The sequence below is a fragment of the Anguilla rostrata genome, chromosome 12, assembly GCF_018555375.3.
Source record: "Anguilla rostrata isolate EN2019 chromosome 12, ASM1855537v3, whole genome shotgun sequence".
Taxonomy (NCBI): Eukaryota; Metazoa; Chordata; class Actinopteri; order Anguilliformes; family Anguillidae; genus Anguilla; species Anguilla rostrata.
The window spans coordinates 17,267,777-17,288,216 of NC_057944.1; the positions used below are offsets into that span (position 1 = coordinate 17,267,777).

General features: G+C 48.0%; 1 protein-coding gene across 16 annotated transcripts in view; it reads left to right on the forward strand.

The window, feature by feature from the left end:
• LOC135236728 (muscleblind-like protein 1) overlaps positions 1–20,440 on the forward strand; it is a 72,064-nt gene that overhangs the window by 5,934 nt on the left and 45,690 nt on the right. For 2 of the 16 annotated variants that reach the window (XM_064303238.1, XM_064303234.1), the window contains exons 1-2: positions 3,406–3,631; positions 14,188–15,063. The exons of 1 other annotated variant lie outside the window; for it this stretch is intronic. In XM_064303238.1, the coding sequence (XP_064159308.1) occupies positions 14,890–15,063 (174 nt within the window). In that variant the 5' untranslated portion in view covers positions 3,406–3,631; positions 14,188–14,889. Of the gene's footprint in view, positions 1–3,385; positions 3,632–3,862; positions 4,016–14,187; positions 15,064–20,440 lie in introns of those variants that run through there. 13 more of the 16 variants (XM_064303237.1, XM_064303233.1, XM_064303236.1 and 10 more) reach the window with 12 other exon arrangements.

Sequence of the window (20,440 nt, forward strand, 5' to 3'; positions counted from 1 at the left end):
AAGGGGACCAATACTTTTTCACGACACTGCACATGCTGTAATGATGTCGGTCTGTAGAGGAGGAAAGGTCTGTGATTTAGACAGGACAGACACCTAGGCTGGGGACGCTGCTGTGGGTGCGTGCATCTATGGGGATTTGAGTCAGCTGGTGTAAATTGGTGCTGACTTATCGCCTGGACAGACAGGAGTTTTGCATGTCTTCCACTTGGGAACAGCACTCAGTTGCTTATGGCTGTTTTCTGAAAATGATTCCAAACATCACATTTAATTATTGCAGACAGTATATTATATTGAACTGAAAATATCTAACAATTCGCAATCTAAAACAACAAATCGTTTAAGCTCCCCTAAAAGAAGTAAAACTATTGAAGGATAACAACAGTAATTTTAATTTTTTCAGTATCGTCATCATATCCTATGAAAAGACCAAAATTGATAATGCTTCTGTCCAACTCTCAATGAATTTGTCCTCCGAATAATTATTGTCTATGTAGCCAATGCCGATATACCAGAAGTCATAGAACTCCAAAAAAGTATTAAAACAAGTCGAAGAGACATATTGTTGCTTTGGTCAGCATAACTCACCACTACGAAGAACTTTGTCTTTGAACTTTTTACTGAAAAAAACTTTACAAAGTGACAATGATTGCTTTTTTGATATGTGAAAAAAAACAGAAAATAGTCCCCATTGAAAATAACAGATTGCTCCGTTTTTAAGTAAATTTGCTAAAAACTAAACTATGTTTACACTATGTTTTTTTTGTGATAATAGGTTGCATTTTCAGAAAATGAAAATATGTCCATCAGAACTGTATTTAATGACTTCAGCAAACAACTGAAATGAATGGCTTTCCTGGTTGAAAACTAAATGGTGTAGGGAATGTCAAAAAGTGCTGAGAGTTGGACAGTAACATTTTTGGTTGGTATTTTCATAGGATATGTTCACGATACTGAGAAAAATGTAATTGCCAGTGTTATCCTTAAAGGGTACGTGTGTGTGTGTGTGTGTGTGTGTTTATGCATGTGTGTGCATGCATGCTTGCGTGCATGTGTGTGAGAGTGTGTGTGTACGTATATGTGGGGGTATATAAACACTTTCACACTTGGGTGTCTGCGTGTGACTTGTTGACTTGCAGTTTTTGCTTTGTGGCCATTGATGATTTGTCAGCGCTCCCTATTGTATGAACCGGGAGTCACTGGCCAGCTCCCTCTGGGAAAGCTAAATGTGTTTGTTTGCGTCTTCGTCTTCATAGACAGCATGAAAATAGACGCGTGTCAGTGTATTGTCCTGCTGAAACATCTATTCTATATTCTGACATCTCTGACATCCTGTGGTTCACAGGGTGAACGGTGAACAAAGAAGCTTTAACACTAACCAAAGTACAAAGACTCCTGTGAATTGCAGGCACTTTAGTTTATTACTCAAAAATGAGCTTAAAAGCTTCTTTTCAAAAAGAACCACCAGGTGACGGGGAAAATATTCCTTAACATCCAGCCATCTTTGGCTCTGGTCTGCAGTGATTTAAGATCGGTTTGACATCAACGTCTAACCTTAACTTTTCTTTAGAACACCTGTAACTCAGTTCCCCTGTCTCATTTTGAGCTCATCGGTGGGAAGCAAACAGGACATCCAGACTTGTGACGTGCAGGCTTGTTTAGAGTGAGCCTTAAAATAGCCTTTAATTCTGTTCTTACACTTTGCATTGACACATTTCCTCCAGCTCCATTGTTTTCAGGGCCTGATTCATCTCTTCATTGCAAGATCTATCCAAAATGGGAGAAAAAGTGTCACTTTTCGAATGAGAAATAGGCAGTGACCCACATTTCACTGTGCTGCTCAGAGACCCACACTATACAGTGATCCAGACTACACTGTTCTGCTCAGAGACCCACACTATACAGTGATCCAGACTACATGGTACTGCTCAGAGATTCACACTATGCAGTGACCCAGACTACACTGTACTGCTCACAGACCCACACTATACAGTGATCCAGACTACATGGTACTGCTCAGAGATCCACCATGCAGTGCCAGATCACTGTTCTGCTCAGAGACCCACACTATACAGTGATCCAGACTACACTGTTCTGCTCAGAGACCCACACTATACAGTGATCCAGACTACACTGTTCTGCTCAGAGACCCACACTATACAGTGATCCAGACTACACTGTACTGCTCAGAGACCCACACTATGCAGTGACCCAGACTACATGGTACTGCTCAGAGATCCACACTATGCAGTGACCCAGACTACACTGTACTGCTCACAGACCCACACTATACAGTGACCCAGACTACACTGTTCTGCTCAGAGACCCACACTATACAGTGACCCAGACTACACTGTTCTGCTCAGAGACCCACACTATACAGTGACCCAGACTACACTGTTCTGCTCAGAGATCCACACTATGCAGTGACCCAGACTACACTGTACTGCTCACAGACCCACACTATACAGTGACCCACATTGTGGAAAGTGGAAAAGTGAGGCAGCTGTGGTCAGTGGGGGCCGTAGTCACTGTGGTAGCAACCTGAGCTTTGTGTCAAGGTGTCTTTCTGCTATTACAGCCCAAATTTCCATCTGTGGGGGACAAAATTTGCTCTCCCAGAATTCAGCATGCCTTTTTCGGTCAGGGGATAAACACCCAGTCAAGTCCAACTCCCACTGCAAAATCAGATTTTATGCCAAGGCCTTTGGCAGATTATAAATATTTATGAAAGCCAAGTCTAAACATTCACACTTGAGCCAGCGTGCAGATAATTCAAGACCGTCAGAGCCCTAAGCCCCCTTGTAGAGTCCAGCTCTCCAAATCAGCTGATGTACTAACTGATGGAGGACAGCATGGCAACAACACAGTTCAGAGGTTACTGTACACTTCAAATCAGATCAGATTGGACTGAACCAAATGGAGGAGATGGACAGGGGGAGTTTGAGATGAGATGAGACAGTGTGTGCAGGTCAGTTTTTACATGCGCACGCATGTGCACATTTTATGGGGATTCCCCTTTTCTGAATGCCCACATATCAAAAATGTGTCAGCCCACCCTGATGTGATGTGGAAATAAAATCAGCCACTAACTACATATGTATTCATTAAAATGTATTTGTTACGTGCAGGGAGAAAACTGACTACTCATATGCAATGTGGATTCCAAGGGGAATGCAAAAAGCTATTTCATTTTCCTTTTCTGTCTTTCCCTCTCTCATTCCCCTCTTTTTGCTTTTTTCTGTCTCTCTGTGTTGCTTTCCCCCCCTTCCCTCAGTAGCACACAGTTGAAAAGGCCAGTGTGTTGTAATAGAGCCAGTTCTTCCTGGTGGGGCTGGATTAGGGGTGGGGCTACGGTGAGTGAGTGGCACGAGGCGGCAGCAGAAGCACTGCTGAGAGAGAGAGAGAGGGAGAGAGAGAGAGAGGAGAGAGAGAGAGAGAGGGAGAGAGAGACCGCTGCACTGTGCAGCTGAATGAGCCCAGACAGGAGAATGCTCCGCGTGTGACGGCTGTCCAAGACGCTGCGGTCCTGAAGAATGATCCACTCAGTGCCTGGGGCTACGCCGCGGCCGTCCTCCTTCGTCTGAACGCACACACGCGCGCGCACACACACACACGCCGAACGATGTGAGAGGTAAGGCTGGGTTTTCTCTCTCCCTCTCTCCCCCTCTCTCTCTCTCTCTCCGTCTCTCTGCATGCGGCGGCTCAGCGCTGCTGCAGGAGTCCTGAGTGCGCTGGGAGCTGGAGGAGGAAGTTGGGGACTGTGCTGGCTGCGTGCGCGTGCGTTTGCGTGCGCCCTCTCTCTCCCGGGCTGCTGGGGTCCAGACTGGCCTCGCCGAGCCGTGTATCACACGCACGCGTGCGCACACACACAGACACACACACGCGGTGTAGTGCCAGAGAGAGACAGAAGGTCACGCGGCTGCAGATGCTTCGCGGAGCAGACCGAGGGACAGCGGTAGGCAGTGTCAGCTGGCCGTAGAGAGACCGCGGCGGAGAGGTAGAGACAGAGAAGCAGGTGAAGCGCTCGCACGCGGCAGCATCTTTGGCCGCCCCGGACTGGACGGGCGCACGCTCGCACGCTCTCTCCCGCGCTCCTGTCCCCCTCGCGCGGCGCGTCGGCGCGAGGATGTGGCGCTCGCTGCTCTTTCGCCGAGCGCTGCAACTTGTTTTTATTTCCCTCTCTTCCCCCCCTCCCCGTCCGGCGAGGCGAGGGTCCGAGCGAAGCGGCTGGTTTTGCGCGCGGTCCAAATATGTGCTGTGAAAGGCGAACTCCGTCGGCCGCGTGTGAATTATGCGCGACATGTTTAGCCGCGCTGCCTTGTATGGCGAGCGACGCGTTGGAGCGCGGAGGGTCCCTGCCAGGAGGGCTGCGCTGGCAGGGCGGCGTGCTCCGAGCGCAAGCTCTTCACTTTCCACAGTGCGTCACTCGCTCCCCCTAACTGGAGCAAAGTAAGTAAACGCGGGCTCCCGTCCAGGGGGGCAGGGGGGCGTCTGTTTACCAAGGCTGTGCTTGTTGCCGTGTTTACCTGAGTTAAGCCCGTTTGGGTTTTCGAAGCGCTGCGTTTCGTACGTGAGTATTTCCACGCTGAAGTGTTGCCCGTTGTCCGGGGTTTGTTTTTTCACGAGGCAGGTCGGGCTGGTGAACAAAGTTTTCTCGGGGAAAGACGGGAATGGAACGCGCGCTCCGCTGCGTTCGCCGGAGAGAGATCGGCGCGGCGGAGGAGCTGCTGTGTTCGGCAGAAACACTGAGTGATATTTTTCCCCCGCGGGTTCTGTTATTTTCCCACACAATCGCGGGAACGGCTGTTTACATTGGAGCTGCCCTCAGGAAGTGATTAAACTCCTGTGGTACTGCTCCGTGGCGGTAATCCTGAGTGACAGCGGCGCGCTGGTGTCTGTGCGCTAGTGCGCCTCTGCGTGTGCGTCACGCGCGTGGGAGGCTAACCAGCCTCCCCCGTGGACTCCACGCCCTGCCGTCCACACCCTTACACCCCTGTCTGAGTGGCTCTGTAGGGGGCAGGCCATGCTCAAAGGGTAGAGATGGGCTGGTACTGCAAGGGGTGGGGCAGGGGGTGGGGTATGTAGTAATATAGTGTCAGATTTATCAGCTGAACCAAGATACAGGTTACCAAAGAAAAATAATAATAATAATAATAATAATAATAATAATAATAATAATTATTATTATTATTATTATATAGCTGCTTTCTCACATTCAAAGCACTTTGCAGTGATGAGGAGTAAATTCGCCTCAACCACGACCAGGGTGATGCACGGCAGCCATTTTGCGCCAGAACACTCACCACACATCAGCTGAGGTCGCGAGTGAGTATTGGTAGCATACTTTAGCAGGATGGGGAAGGAAGTTAGGGAAATTTAGCGGGAGGAGTTGGGGCCAGCTGTTTCATACTGCAGTGGGTGTGTGTCCTCTACAGGCCGAGACTTCATCAGGTCCACGTCCGCTGGAAGGACTCTGAGGTCACCCACAGCAAATTCTCAAACGAAGGTGTCGGTAGCCAGCTTCCATGCCTCGGAGCTGCGCGCTGAATTGAACAGCCATCTCGCTTCAGTGTGTTTTACTTCCCCGAGCTTTGTTCATGTCAAATTTGCTCTTCAGATTGCAGAATTGTTGTGGAACGCAGATAAGTTTTTTTCAGTGAAGAAAAAAAATAGAGCAGTAACCGATTGTTACGAAGCACCCAAACACCTTTCATTAGCGCATTATTGCTAAATTACCGCTCTGTGTTCCCTTGGGAGAGCCCACCGAGCCCAGACTGCCACTCAGACGGGGCCACGCTGTAATTTGGAAGATTATGGTGTCAATAAGACAGCCAACTCTCCGCTTCCCCCTCTGTAATAATACGAAACTGCTGGTGATACTCAAACTGTAAACTCTTTCAGAGAGGCGAGACTGCAGTCATGGCTCTTAATGGCACATTTCTCTCTTTGCAGTCTCTCTCTCTCTCTCTTTCTCACTCTCTCGCTCTTTCACTCGGTTCTTCTATCCTCCCCCACGAGCAGTAGTGACAGCGTGAGTGAGTTAGCATTCCTGAGCGGGGCTCCGTTGGTGAGCTCTGGATCCAGATGGTTGAAGGCCTGGCCGGGCTGGCCGGTGACACTGCGCCGCTTCATTGCACCGAAGCCTATCGCACGACACTCTAGAATAAATGTGTGGCCACAGCTGTCTTATTTGTGCCCTGACTGAGGGCCTTGTTTCCTGTGTGACCCCCCCCCCCCCCCTCCTCCTCCCAGGGAGCACACACAAACACAAGTGCGCATGCATATGTCTCAGCTCGCCGGATCAGAACTGTCTTTGTTGAGTGAAAGCATGCTTGCATATGCTCATTCACACTTGCGCACACACACATACACACACACTCACACACACGGAAGTACACCCAGAGAGAAGCAACACTCATCCCTGAAGTCAATGGTTCCTTGTGAGTGTATGTGTGTGTGTGTGCGAGAGGGAGACAGAGAGAGAAAGAGAGAGAGAGAGAAAGAGAGAGCGCATTGTTTGCAGGGTTCCTGGTCTGATAGCTGAGAGAATTGCTATTGTGTTTTGCGTGTTGTCCCCTAAGACGTGTCACATCTGCAGTGTAGAGACTGCTGTGGAGCTCCGTGGGGTGGGTGAGGCTGCACAACATGCCCTCTATTCCCCAGTGTGCAATACAGACTGGCCTTACTGTGCTGGCTCTGCACTTGTTGCTTAGTAGCACACTGCAATAGGCCTATACTGTGAGCACTGACCGAGTCTGTGTGTGTGTGTGTGTGTGTGTGTGTGTGCTGTGTTAGTTTTTCTCATCCAACAAGCTTTGACTATACAATTGTGTAAATCTATCATGCGAATAAAGCAAATTGAATTGAATTGAATTGAACTGAGAGAGAAAAAGAGAGAGATGGGGGTTTGTGTTTGTTTGTGTGCGTGAGTGTGTGTTTAAGGGTGTGCTGTAGAAGAAATCTGTTAATTAAGTCCATTGATAATATTATTTGTGCCAGGTGAGTTTGTGTGTGTACTGCTGCTGCTGGGCATTGCAGCCCAGTGCAGGAGCATTAAGCCTAGCTAATGAGGAAGCAGCCTGTTAACACTCTCCGTGTCGCTGAGGAACCCTCTCCTTCTCAAACAGCATATATGTTCTCATCATCCAGTTCACTGAACAACCTGGAAGCTCAGTCAGGTTTGCTCCTTTTAGCATTGCTGTACAATGTGTACATTGTACATTGCAGGCAGCTTTCTGGACAGCCATACTGGGGTCCTTGCATAGTCCTTGTGACCTACTGAGCAGCAGCAGCAGTGGGTGAAGTGAGATTCCAGTGTCTGAGCCGCATTGCTCAGTCACACGACTGCACTTAACAGGCAGGACCCGTTTGCTTTCAAAGAACTACTTTCAAAAAAAATAATTGTGTAATTTCCAGTTTGTCAGTGTGGTATGCATTCTGCACCACAAGCCACAGGCAGAGACGCTCACATACAAAAGCACACACAGATACACACACACACATAAACAGACGACAAGATCTTGTGTGTATGTGTGTGTTTGTGTGTGTGTGCTAGTGTGTCGTCTGTGTGCACGGGCATGTGTGCACGCACGTGTGTATGTCATCTGTGTGTGTGTGTGTGTGTGTGCATGCATCTGTGTGTGTGTGTGTGTGAGAGAGAGACTGCGAGTTAGAAAGGGAGAGGTGGGATGCACAGTAAAAGGTGATAGTGTGCACACTTTGCAGTTGCTGGGTTAACCTTGAGGGACAACACCATACAGACATGAGTAGAGGAGGAATATTGTTGTTATTTTTTCAATACAATGGAGACTTGCTTTACTGGTGCAATAGGCTGCAACTTTTTTTTTTACACCATCAGCTACATACAGAAATACTCAATTTTATTGACCCTTGTCACAGAGCTGAATTCTATGGGACCGTTGAGGTTATGAACCTTCCTCAATTGGAACAGTGCCTGCAGGGCTTTAAAATGTGACTCTCAAGACCAGAACTGGTGCGCATGCTCTTTGACTTTAGCAACTGGCACAGGATCAAATGTGACAATGTGTCGCTTGGTTAGGATCATCGGGGGGCAAGGTGCGAGGAGGTAAAGCGGTACTAGTCTAAGGTCCATTTGTGTAAATTAAGGCTCTGTGCTTTTATGAATAATCCCCGCTCCTCCCCCTCTTTGCCCATCAGTTTTGTTTTATCCTGCCCGGTTGTCACCTGGGTTCCGTGCGGTTCCCGTGGCGATGGTGACCTTGCAGCTCGTTACAGCGCGTGCTGCGGCGTGCGATGTCGAGCCGCGCAGCATGCCGGGAGAGAGACAGCCAGCCGGCCGGGCGGCCAGTCACAGGGGCGCGGGGGAGGGGCGAGAGGAAGGGACAGCCTCACAGCGCTGTCATCGCCGGCCGTACCTTCTCCTCCCGTTCCCGCGCCTCGCCGCGCCCCTTCCTGTGAGTAAAGACACGCCCGGGCGGGCGGCTGCGGCGGGATGAAGGACGTGGATGAGAAATGGGCACCGAAACCGCGGCTGGAATGCAAACCGATCGCCACCGTGTAACTGCAGGCTTTCTGCCACTTATCTCTCCTCCCTCCTCCCTCTCCATCCTCCCTCCCTCTGCTTTACTCTCTGTTTTTATTCCTCTTCCTCTCCCTTCCCCTGTCTGCTCTCTTCCCTCTTCTGGGGCCTCTTCATTAATCTGCTCGTCCTTTCCTTTCTACTTCCCTCTTCTCCTCCCTTGCTCCGCTCTTTCTCTTCCTCTCTTTCACTCCTCCCCTCATCGCCCTCTTCCTCTCCCCCGAGTCTCCTTCCTTTTTACGGCCCCCCTCCTCCCCTCCTCTCGCGGGGTCGGCTCAGGACGTATAGAATATCGCGCGCATGGGGCGATGCGGTGTAATTCGAGTCTGCGGGCCTCCGCTTCCTCTGCCGCAGTCGTGGCGCTTTGAACCGCGCCGTTACCCAGCGCACGGCGGCCGCGGGCCTCCCGCCCCGCCACATAACTGCGGGGCGAGCTGTCAAAATTCCTCCAGCGAGAGAGCGCAGGAGAGAGAGAGCGACGGGCAGGGTGACAGATGAAGTCCCGCGCCAGAAACGCTGCTGCTGCTGCTGCTGTGTTTACTTCAGCGGGAGAGAATACACGGTTTCTCTCGCCTCAGCCGTTCCACGCGAGGGCTGTGTCTGTGAATGGACATCTGAGAGTCTGAGCATTGTCTCGGTCCTCCCCAGTACTGTTGTTTTGAGAAACTTGGCGTATTTTTTGCTCGTGTGATGTATTGAAGTGTGCGGCTGTTTCCTTTTTTAGCGTTGAGATGGGGGCGGAGAGGGGGTTGGTCTGGTTGTTTTTGTAGTCACTCCTGTTCCCACCCTCTGTCGAATGCCTGCTTCATTACTGCTCGCTCCGGTCTGTTTGTGCTCCAAAGGTCAGTTTTATGGCGTCTCGTACGAGCCTGCCCCTTCCTCCGAGCTGGAAGTCATTCAAGGTGAAAAGATGGCGTTCAGCCTGGCTTTGCCCCCCCCCACCCCCCCATGTCAGTATTGCTTTCAGATGTGCAGCCTCGCCTTCTGTGGCCGAGAGAGAGTGCTGTATAAATACATTTCCATGTGGCTCTGTCCATGTAGCCAGCTGTGTGCTGCGACTACAGAGATCGCCACATGTAAACAACATATGGAGGGTCGTGTTTCCACAGCTCACAGTCCTGTGGAATTCTGGGAAACTTGACTGTGAGAGATTTTCCACTCTTGTCCACGCATAAAGTATTAAACTGGAAAGTTTCTGTTAGACGTATAGGCTTTTTAAAATGTTATTAAATGTTTCAAAGACTGTTTTAAAGTTCATTTGTCTACATTAATTCCCCTTGTTTCAGTCTTGGTGCAGTAATTTGTTTCTTAGTTTCAGTTTTCCTTTTCTGAAGCAATGGAAAGTACCACAAATTCTGTCGTTTTATCAGAGAAAGAGGGCTGGCTAATCACTATGAATAATAGATGAATAATAATAATCAGATCAAATGTAGGCTATGCCTTTCTCACACAGTAAATAAAAAACTCAACTCAAACAGAATTAGACTTTTCACAGCAGCATTCATAACATTCATCTATATAGCTGAGCATTAACTGATGCAATTTAGATTCCAGATAAACATTGCTCCAGGGTACAACAGCACTGCCATATATGGAATTCAGACCTTTAACTTTCAGTTTGCAAGTCAAGTTCCCTAATCACAACACTACAGTGTAGACCTTTAAATGTTGTGTTTTCATACCCCTGCAATTTTCCATTTTACATATTGTAATATTAAGAGACTAATTTAATTTAGCACATTTTCTATTTTCATATTTTTTGGTTTTCTAATCACTGGCCATGTGTTTTGTTTTAGGTTTTAGTTTAGTTTGCATTTTCCCATTGTAAGAACAGGAGAAGAGTCTCCATTGGTCAGACTTAGGGCCAAAATATCATGTCAAAATATTATATTTTTCATATCATTGTTGATATGACAGTATTACCGTATTTGGATTTGCAACAAAAATTTGAACTGTAAACTGAAATATACTGTAAGATCAATCAAAATACAGTAATAGTCAATCAATTTCACAGTTTTTACTTGGATCACAAAAGCTGAATTCTTTATCATACTGTTGCAATGTGCAATACAATACAGTCGACGGTGGTATTGCAGTTAAACTTATGTGAATTCATACCGGTGTAACTAAAAATAAGGTATAGCCTGCCACTCAGCCCTAGTCGGACTTTACTGCATGCTGATGAAGTCTTGTTCATTTGTGTCAGTGGTGGGTGTAAATCCCTCCTACACAACAGTGCCGGCAGCGTGAGGGAGAGAGAGGTTGGCCTGTGTCTCAGTGTCCCTCAACAGTTTTTCATGCGTAAAAACCAGAGCAGGCTGCCAGCAAAAACAGGTTTAAGTGGGCAGATTTGCAGATTATCAAATGGACGAAGCTGGGGGGCCTGTTGCCTCAGTGACTCTCTGCCTCTGTTTACCGATGGACATCGCAAAAGATTTATGCTGACGGGTGGAGCCAGAGATCCTGAAAGGTTACAGTTTTCTCTCCTGGCCCCACGCAGAGCCGGTCTCTCCAGTCAGAGCCGGTCTCTCCTGGCCCCCTGCAGAGCCGGTCTCTCCAGTCAGAGCCGGTCTCTCCTGGCCCCCCGCAGAGACGGTCTCTCCAGGCCCTTAAAGAGTGTGCTGCTCCTGGCCTCTGGAGAGCCGGTCTCTCTCTCTTATGGCTTGTACACAGCTGGTGTCTCAGGGTTCCTGTGGGGCTGGTCTCTCTGGGCTGGCTCACGACTAGTTTCCCTGGTTCCCATACAACTGGTCTCTCTGGATTGCTTTGCAAGATTTCCACAAGTCTCCGTAGAGCTGGTCTCTCTGGATTGCTTTGCAAAGTTTCCATGAGTCTCCGTAGAGCTGATCTCTCTGCATTGGTTCACTGATCGCTCTGAGTTCTTGCAAAGCTGGTCCCTAGGCTGGTTGTTCCTGGGCCTTGCAGAGCTTGTTCCTCTAAGGCCCTGTTGAGCTGTACATTCATTGTGTCATTTCAGTGTGTATTTAACAGTGAAAATGCACGTCTGCATCTGAAAGGCATGCACAGTTCCTCAGGCATCGTTAGCATTCAGGAAAGGATTTGATGGTTTAATAATATCTCAGTGCCTACGGCTATGTGAAATGGCGCTATTTATTATTCATTTGCTGTAAGATGTTTATTGATGACTCTTTTATTTATATATTTTAAAGAGTTGTGGAATTTTCACATTCCGTCCTCTTGGGGTTCAGTCCCTGCTGGAGTGTTCTGTGATTCTGAACTGTAGATATGAGATGCTGGCTTTTGGGCTATGTGTTCTGTTTATGCACATATCCAGTTTATCGACCTCTGAGTTCAGCTCTGCTGAATGTTATGTAACCTGACTTCTATGGTCATTTACTAATCATGTATCAGGGACTGCAGGCACTATCTACGCTGAGCACAGTATATTTGTTGTGCACCTTTTTTGACCCCACCATTTGAATTCCCTTATCAGTACTCACAAGTGAGCACAAATCGTGAGTCTCATAAAATGTACACCCATTGTGTATTTGTTTTGCTACTTCTCATAAAATGGCAATTTGCACATAATATTAAAAAATCTGCTTTGCAGCTGTTAATGCTTAAAAGTTCCGAACAAGTATCAGCAAGTCAATAAGAAGAATTTTTAATGGATGTTTTCAATGGCTATTTCATCAGAGAGCTTAATGCGTTGTGTGAAAAAAAGATAGCTGTGTTGTTAAATTGACAGGGAAGGGGAGGGAGGGCCGCGATTTGGGTTAGCGGCAGGCCGGGACACGTGAGGAGGCCGAGAGGGAGCCTCGCCACGGCGTCGTCCCGCCGGAGCTGCCGCGCCTAACGGTGACGGGAGGGGCCCGTGAGGTCATCGCTGGAATCCGCCGGCCGCTCCCGCTCTGCTCCGAGCCGCTCCGATCCGGTTCGGCAGTGTTCTGGGAACACGGAACCGGGGTGCGGTGCATCGTGTCTCTGTTGCGATGGGTGAGAGGGTGTGGGACAGGTGTTTCCTCCCCTGAAGTACACCGCCCTGCGTCAAGGGTTTGGGGAGAGGAGCTGAGCCACCTGCTCTGTGCTTAGTGTGGTGTGATGGGACTGCCCGAGTCCCCCTCTGCTCGGGTTTATCATCCTGTTCGACCCAGTCGCTCCTCCCCATCAGCCGGCACAGACTGCTGCCCTTTACAAGAGAGGCTTAACATTTACCGTTGATATGCAAATTGCCTCCACTTTATTGTTTGTTCTGCATGATTGACAGGAGTACCTTTTCGTTGTGTTTAATGGAGCAATATGCTGTATCATTGCGAATTTTAAGCACAACAACATCAACATGAAGTTAAAACAGATGTATTTTGTTATAATCAGAAAACATTTGGCATTATAGCATTGATTCTATGTTTAGAACAAGGATAATCCTACCATATTAGGGCCAATCCAGTTATAAGGACATTGGCTATACATGAGTGTTCCTTCCTTCTGGCACACTTGTTAATCATGAGGAACAAGCTAAAACAGGTTCATAACGTGCGCCATTTTGAAGGTAAAACTGCCCCAAGCTCACAAGCCTCCACTGCACTTCAGCAGCACTGCGCCAGGAGAAAAGAGGTCAAAATAAAAGGGGACCAGAGCTCACATTGGCCCTGGACTCATCGGCCCTGGCTGCAACATATTGACAGTGTCTGTTGGCTCAAGTGAAAATGTGGCCTCTCTCTCTCTCTCTCGCTGGGCTGGTGTTTCAGGAGCGAGGGATGGAGAGAGTGGAGCTGGAGAGGTGTGAGTGGGAAGTACATGTGTGGGTGTCAGGAGAGCATACCATTCTCTTACACCCTGCTACATGGCAAGAGAGTGAAGGAGAAAGAAACAGAGAGATAGAGAAAGGGAGATAGGAGGGTGTACGAAAGGGAGACAAAAAGTGAGAAGAGATATAAAGTGTAGGAAATAAACTGAGAGATCCTTACACCTTGTCCTTTTCTCTTTTTATTATGTCTGTTTTCTCTCTCCCCCTCACACTCCTTCGTTCCCTGGAGAAAACTTCCTTGTATAGAAGATAGTGCTGTGTGTGTGCGTGTGAGTGTGTGTCCATGTATGCCTGTGTGTATGTTTGGGTTCATGATATGAAGGGAAAAATATGACTGGCTTGCATGTTGGGTCATCCTCATGTAGAAGTCAGTCTCTCCCTCTCTCTCTCTCTCTTGCTGCTGTTCTTGCGCACCCTCTCTCTCTCTCTGTCTATTCATTGGATAGAAATGGCCGACAGACAGGGCAACCTTGCCAAGGCCCCACCTGCTCTCACCTGGCTCTCAGCCCAGAATGCTGCTGCAGTACTGTGTGCTCTGATTGGTCCACTCCCAGCAACATATTGCTTTAGAGAGGGAAGGTGTCTGTCCAACCACCCCCCCACCCAGTCTCTCTCTTTTTAAATAAATTAACCATGGCTGGCTGGGATGTGCTTAACTGTTAGTGATAATGGTGCTTTGATTTGATTTTGTACTTGAGAGCAGAAACTGTGAGGTTGGGGTGTGTTGTATGTGCACCAGTGTGTCCATTTGTGTGTGTGTGTGCACACGTGTGCGTGCGCGCGTGTGTGTGTATGTGTGTGTATTGTTGGGGGGTAAGGCCTCTCCTTGTTGACTACTAACTGTCTCTTTCCTCTACAGGTTGGTACTAAAAGAAGTGCCTTTCCTGACGTCTGCTGCTGCTTGGATCCGCTTCTAGAACAGTCTCTGCTTCTTGCCTTGCTTGCTGCCAACGCGACTGCGAGGACGGCCTTCTCTGCTCACCTGAACCCACATCACCTCCACATCCGCCTTCGCCCCCCACCCCCACCAGCCGGACCCCCCCTCTCTGCAGCTTCAGCAGTCACAGCACTCAGAGTCTCTGTCTACCCCCCCCCCTCCCGAAACCTAGCACAGCCACACAGAGGCTTTTTCCCCTCTTTTTTGGGTGGTTGATTGTTGATTGTCGTTGTGTACAGACGCGTGTCTGCCTCCTTGTGCCACAGCTGTCCATAATGAGTTGTGCCGGCGGTCCTGTGCGACGCTTCAGTTGAGGGGAGGTAGGCCCGCTCGGCTCTCCGCGGGCGTGGGCGTAGACGCACGTATCAGCCCGCCAGGACCGCTCTGGAGATGGGCAACTGATCGCAGGCGAGTCCCAGGCCCTCCCCCCAGCCTCTCTGACGCCGTCCTCACCCTTAACTCCGCCCGACCGCACGTCGCGTCCGGACAGCGCCCCCACTTTTTGTATCGGTATATTAGCAGTATTTTTTCCCACAGTGCCGTTTCTAAGGTTCACTTTTTGGAAAGGAAAGACGAGCGGACGCCGCAGACTCACCTGGATTTCTTTCGCTCTTGATCGTTGCCATGGCAGTGAACGTCACGCCCATTCGGGACACCAAGTGGCTGACTCTGGAAGTTTGCCGGGAGTTCCAGAGGGGCACCTGCTCCAGGCCGGACAGTGAATGTAAATTTGCACACCCCGCTAAGAGTTGTCAGGTGGAGAACGGGAGGGTCATCGCCTGCTTCGACTCCCTAAAAGTGAGTAAAGCTTCTGCCCGTCAGCTGCATCCCTGGGGCCCACTGACGTCCTCAGTTGATCTCAGTTTTTATGTAGATGGCTGGCAGTAGGTCAGTCTGATGTTCTCAGTGTTTGGAAGCATGCAGCTAGCGCTCGCAATGTGTTCAGATTCACCTGGATGGCATAGAGGAGGAATCTAAGTAGAGGAGAAAAAAATATTCAATTTGAAGTCTTGGAAACATTGAACTAGGTGGATTAGGGAATGACAAAACAGAATAAGCTTTGCCATGAGAGCGCTGTGGTGCGATACGGAGGATAAACTGGTTATATTGGTATTTTGGGGTGGAAAGCGTTAAGCTTTGAGCGATTATATAAAAGCGTGTGTGTCACAGTTTCCAAAAGTCTGTTCTGCAGTGCAGTGCTTCTGCGTCCAGGAGCACTGGCACATCACTGGAGAACAGCAGGGAAAAGAAAAGGAGGAGGTCAATGAGGAAAGGGGATGTGTGTGTCTGTGTGTGTGTGTGTGCATATGTTCAGGGTATGTGTGTGTGTGTGATGGATCAGAGGGAAAGATCAGACTATGCATGACCTATTATATGAGCAATGTCCAGGCAAACACATATGTACACACACATACTGTATGTGCTTAATTTTGTGTGCTGATTTGTAATGCTAACCTTCCCTCATTACGTGAGGCGGTGGTGATGGTGCCTGGGGTGACCCCACCCCTGTCCGGCCCGGGACGGCCCGCGCAGAAACAGGGCTCTGTAATTTTCCATCTATTTTTAGCGCCGTCGTAAAGGCAAATGACCGCAGTCTCCAAAGAGGTGCTGGGAAGGCGGCGTGTCCCAAGTCCACTGTGCCATTTCGGCTCCGACACACGCACAGCCACATACGCCGAGTGCTCGGGGTTTTTTCGGGGTTTCCTGGGCTTCTGATCTGTTGATTGGCTGGTTGGCCTGGAAACCTGTGGTGCGTGCGCATGGCCGGGGATAAATATGGGTCGAGTGTGAAGTGTGTCCAGCGGGACATTTCTTCCCCGGCCAGAGAAGCCCCCCTGCCCACCGGGGGTAAGTGGGGGGGGGGGGGATTGGGGTTGGCTCCATGGCTGAGCCGTGTGTAATCGTTTCCTAAAAGGCCAGGGCTTTGCAGCAGGGATGAAGAGCGCGCTGTTATACAGACGGTCAGCTAGCCAGGCCTGGAGCCCCGGCTCCTGCAGTGCCAGAGATTTCTCCGCCGCTGTGGCAGAATGATAGATCGGCTTTTATCTGCGGATGAATTAATAATGCTGGAGGGAGGGAAAGGAGGAGGGAGAGAGGGAGGGTGGTGAACGTGGCGAGGCAGTCCGGGAAGATTTGTTGCAAATAGCAAAAAAGTGACACAGTCCTCCCTTCTAAATGAACCCTGGGTGACCAGAGAGTGCTGCCAACCGAGGGGTCTCTGTGAGGAAACGCAGAACGGTTTGATTTTCTGTCACCAATTCTTTCCACTGGTAATAAGACAGGTATCCTGAGGCCAACCAAGCTGGGGAAGGGAAACAGGAAGTGAAACAGGAAGTGATATATCTGCTGCAGGGCACAGACCCTCAATGGCCCTGTTATCTGTATTCACTTCATACATATAAAGGTTAAAATGTGAGAAGATGGAGATAGCATTGTCCTTCCAAGCTGTCTGTTCTCCTTCCAGCTGAAGTGATGAAATGTGAGATTTCAAGGTCAGCGAACCACGCTGTGTGCGACTGAGGATCCGGGTGGGGGGGGGGGTGGTTCGGGGGATGTGAGGTGGTGAGCACGCGATATTCACAGATATTCTGCATCCAGCACGGGGGGACGGGAGGGCGGTCAGAACAGCACATGCCTCCCATCATGACCGTAACCCATTAAGATGAATAGAAATGCTCTGGAGACTTTACACGTGTGAGATTAGGAGTCAGTGTGCGAGACTCGGGCTCAGTGTGTGTGTGAGGCGTGAGGAGTCTGAGACGTGATGCGGCTGGTCTCCTCGGAGCGCCCCTCCACGCTCAGGGAACCTGCGCGGGGAAGCGTGTCCCGCTTTCCCAGGGTATAATTAGCACCCCTGTCACACGCAAGGGACCATGGGAAACTCAGAGGTGCGAAAAGGGCTGAGACTCGTTGTCAGTTTCAGTGGCTTTTGTGTCAAATTCTTCATGTCATCTATGCCGGCATCTATATCTCTCAAATGTTCTGGCGTGTCAGAAGAAGAAACATAGATTCCCTTTGGAGAATAAAATATTTGAGTTTTTTCCTATTCATTTTCCCATGTTTCTGCCATTAAAAGATTGAAATTGAAAATCATTCATACAAAATACACTGAAAATAAGTCAGGGTTTGTTTATGTCAGGAAACACAAAGAAAGCTGAATAATTCTGCCATCTCACGATATATAAGGGCTGAATGCATTAGGAGGGGAGAAGAGAAGCGAGAGGTTGGATTGAGGAGAGGAGAGGGTTACTGTTTGTATTTGGTACATTTTATGAACACATGTATAGGAGAATGGGAGAGACAAGGCAGGGACAGGCCATTTCCCTGTAAAGATGATGTAGATCAAGTAGTAGATAGTGTAGATAGAGTAGGCATACTGAGGATTGAGCCAGTAGATATTCCCAGCATGGCATTAGTCTGGGTGAGGAGATAGTATTGTAGTTATGTATTCTTCAATAAATACTAATGCTTTAACACATACACGCACTTTTTTCAGATAACACTCAACACACACAGTGACTAAGTACTGTAGGAACAATGTTGTGGGCATTGCTTGTGAGGGAGGGGAAGAGTGAAGACCAGACGCGACCAAACAGGGGATCTATAAGTTACCAAAGGGGCACTCCAGTAACCACTGAGTCTCGTGAGAGACGAAATGAGAAGGGGGTGCTATACTCCTAAGGGACGTATCCCAAAAAATGAATGAACCCCTAAACGGGTAACTGAGGAAGAAGGAGTATATAAAGAAAATAAAGGAACAGGGAAAAGAAAAGAAGAAAAAATGACTTCGACCCGAAGCAGAGAAAAAGAAAATGTCTTTTCAAAAAACAAACAAAAGACGTTCTGAGGCCCACTAAAACCAGGGGGGAAACTAGTTAGTAAGGGGCAGAAAGGTTTGTGCCCCAACGGTGACACAATAACCCCTTAAAACCACCAGCCTCAGAATCTGGACATATACCGTCCTAATACCTTTTTCTCAAAAGAAAAAACAAACAAACTGAAGTCAGAATTCTTTTTAAATTTCTTTGTTCTTAAATTCCTTACACCTTGCTCAGAAATACGACAGGGAACTGGCTAGAGCAAAACACGTTACACTCAAGCACCGTTCCACTGCCTACTGACGCTTTAAATACCCAGCCACAGGTGTGGCTGGTAATCAGCGGAAGATGTGAGCAACCCACAGGTGAAACCGATCAGAGGTAACCCTGCAGGAATGCATGGAATGTTCAAGCAGGAACAATCCTCCCACAGGAACCAAAAATAACGATTAGCCGAGTGGCTAATCTGCAAGCTCGAACTAATCGTCCCCACACCCCAAAATAACGATTAGCCGAGTGGCTAATCGGAATGCTAACCACTGAGCCGGTGCAGGCACAGAAAAATGATCTACCTGCACAGAAACCGTGACATTGCTGGTGTGTGCATGTTTGGTAATTTTGTTGCTAATATCCAATTTGGAGTGTAGTCTAACAAAAATGTTTTTTATGACACCACATATTCAAGCTCTACATACTGCATTTAGACAAACAGCAGGCATTTGGAGCAGTAGAATTCAAGGTGAAGTTATACGCTTCTGATGTGTGACTTCCCCCCTGGAGAATAGCACCATTTGGCTTTACTGTCAGGTTCCTCACTATCATGCCTTTAACAGTGAAACACAGGTACAAACCTACAAATCACAGAAACACAATAACAGGGGAGTGCTGAGCTGAAACTCTTCTCTAAACCTCAGCCCCCTGTCAGCTCCTGTCCCTATCGATGTGACTCAGAGAAGATATTCCTTCTCTGGATATTTTATGGATTCTAGACATGATTCTATACATTCCCCGTGTTGGCCAGTTAATACATGCATCTGCGTATGTGTCTGTGGCAGTGTGTCAGTATTTGCACTGTAAGAGGAAGCGCGGATGATAAACTCCCATGATGCTCTCAGATATTTCCTGTGTCTCTTTCCTGTAATCTTATGTAATTTTGATCAACCGCTCTCCTTACTGGAAATAAGATAAACGAAAAGCATGCTAAAGGTTACCCAAAGTCATGGTAATGAGACAATAGGGCATCTCATCTATCAGGGGGGAAATTCTGAATGTGACGTTACTTGAGATCACTCTGTCAGTGTACTTTTAAACAAGGTAAAAGTCAAGCTTCTGCTTTAATGTCCAGCTAGGATCCAACAATAATAACATAATTAGGTATGCGATAGAAATAAAGACTGGGGTCAAATGTTACCATTAAAGGGCAGGGTACAAAGTAGCAATTTATAGGTATAGTGTGAGCTGAAATCTATGATTAAAAATCAAACGATTACAAATTAAGATTAAATGAAAGATCTGGAAATACAGGTTTTTAGAAAATTAGATTGGCGTTTGGTGGTGTTCAGGAAATTGAAAATCGTTGTAAAGTGTCACCCATTCTATATGAATATGAATTTCATATCTGTGGTTGATGACATAAGTAACACAAGAGTGACACAGGTAATCTGTAGCCTGACTAAATGCTGCCTAATATTGCATTTGTATTTAAAAGATTCATTGGAAGGCCATATCCTAGAGGTTTAAATTGCACTTGGGTCCTTCTGAAAATTCTATTAAGTCTCACAGGTTTGGTTGTTTGAAGCTTTTGCACTGAAGTCTCCCTCATTTTCAATAAGAAGCTTTTACAAGTGTGATGATAACCCCAACGTCCTCATTACTCAACCTGGGAAACGCCGGCAGAGGCCCAAATATTACATTTGTGCCTAAGTTCCTCTTTATTGGCAAGAATCAGGCAAGATTTTAAAATGAGAAATGTAGTGTAGAAAGAACAGAATTCATCTTCTCATGAAATATCTGCAAGAATTATTATGTAATATCTTTAAGACATGTCACAAAAATTTGCTTTTGGTAATGTGAATTAATGACGGAATGAAAGGTTGTTTGCGTGTGAAAAGAGACACAGAGGAAACACACAGATAAGGAGACAAAAAAAGACAGACAGTGCATTAATTCAGAGGGAGCCCCCCCTGTCTCTCTTTCTCTCTCTCTCTCTCGCTCTCTCTCTCTCTCTATTCCTATCTGTCTCTAGGACACAATCTGTACCCAGGTGAGGCTCTGCAAATCAGGGAGGAGAGGAGGAGTTTCATAACAATGAGAACCCCTCTCCCCCAGAGAACTGTAGAAAATGTTCAGTTTCTGGT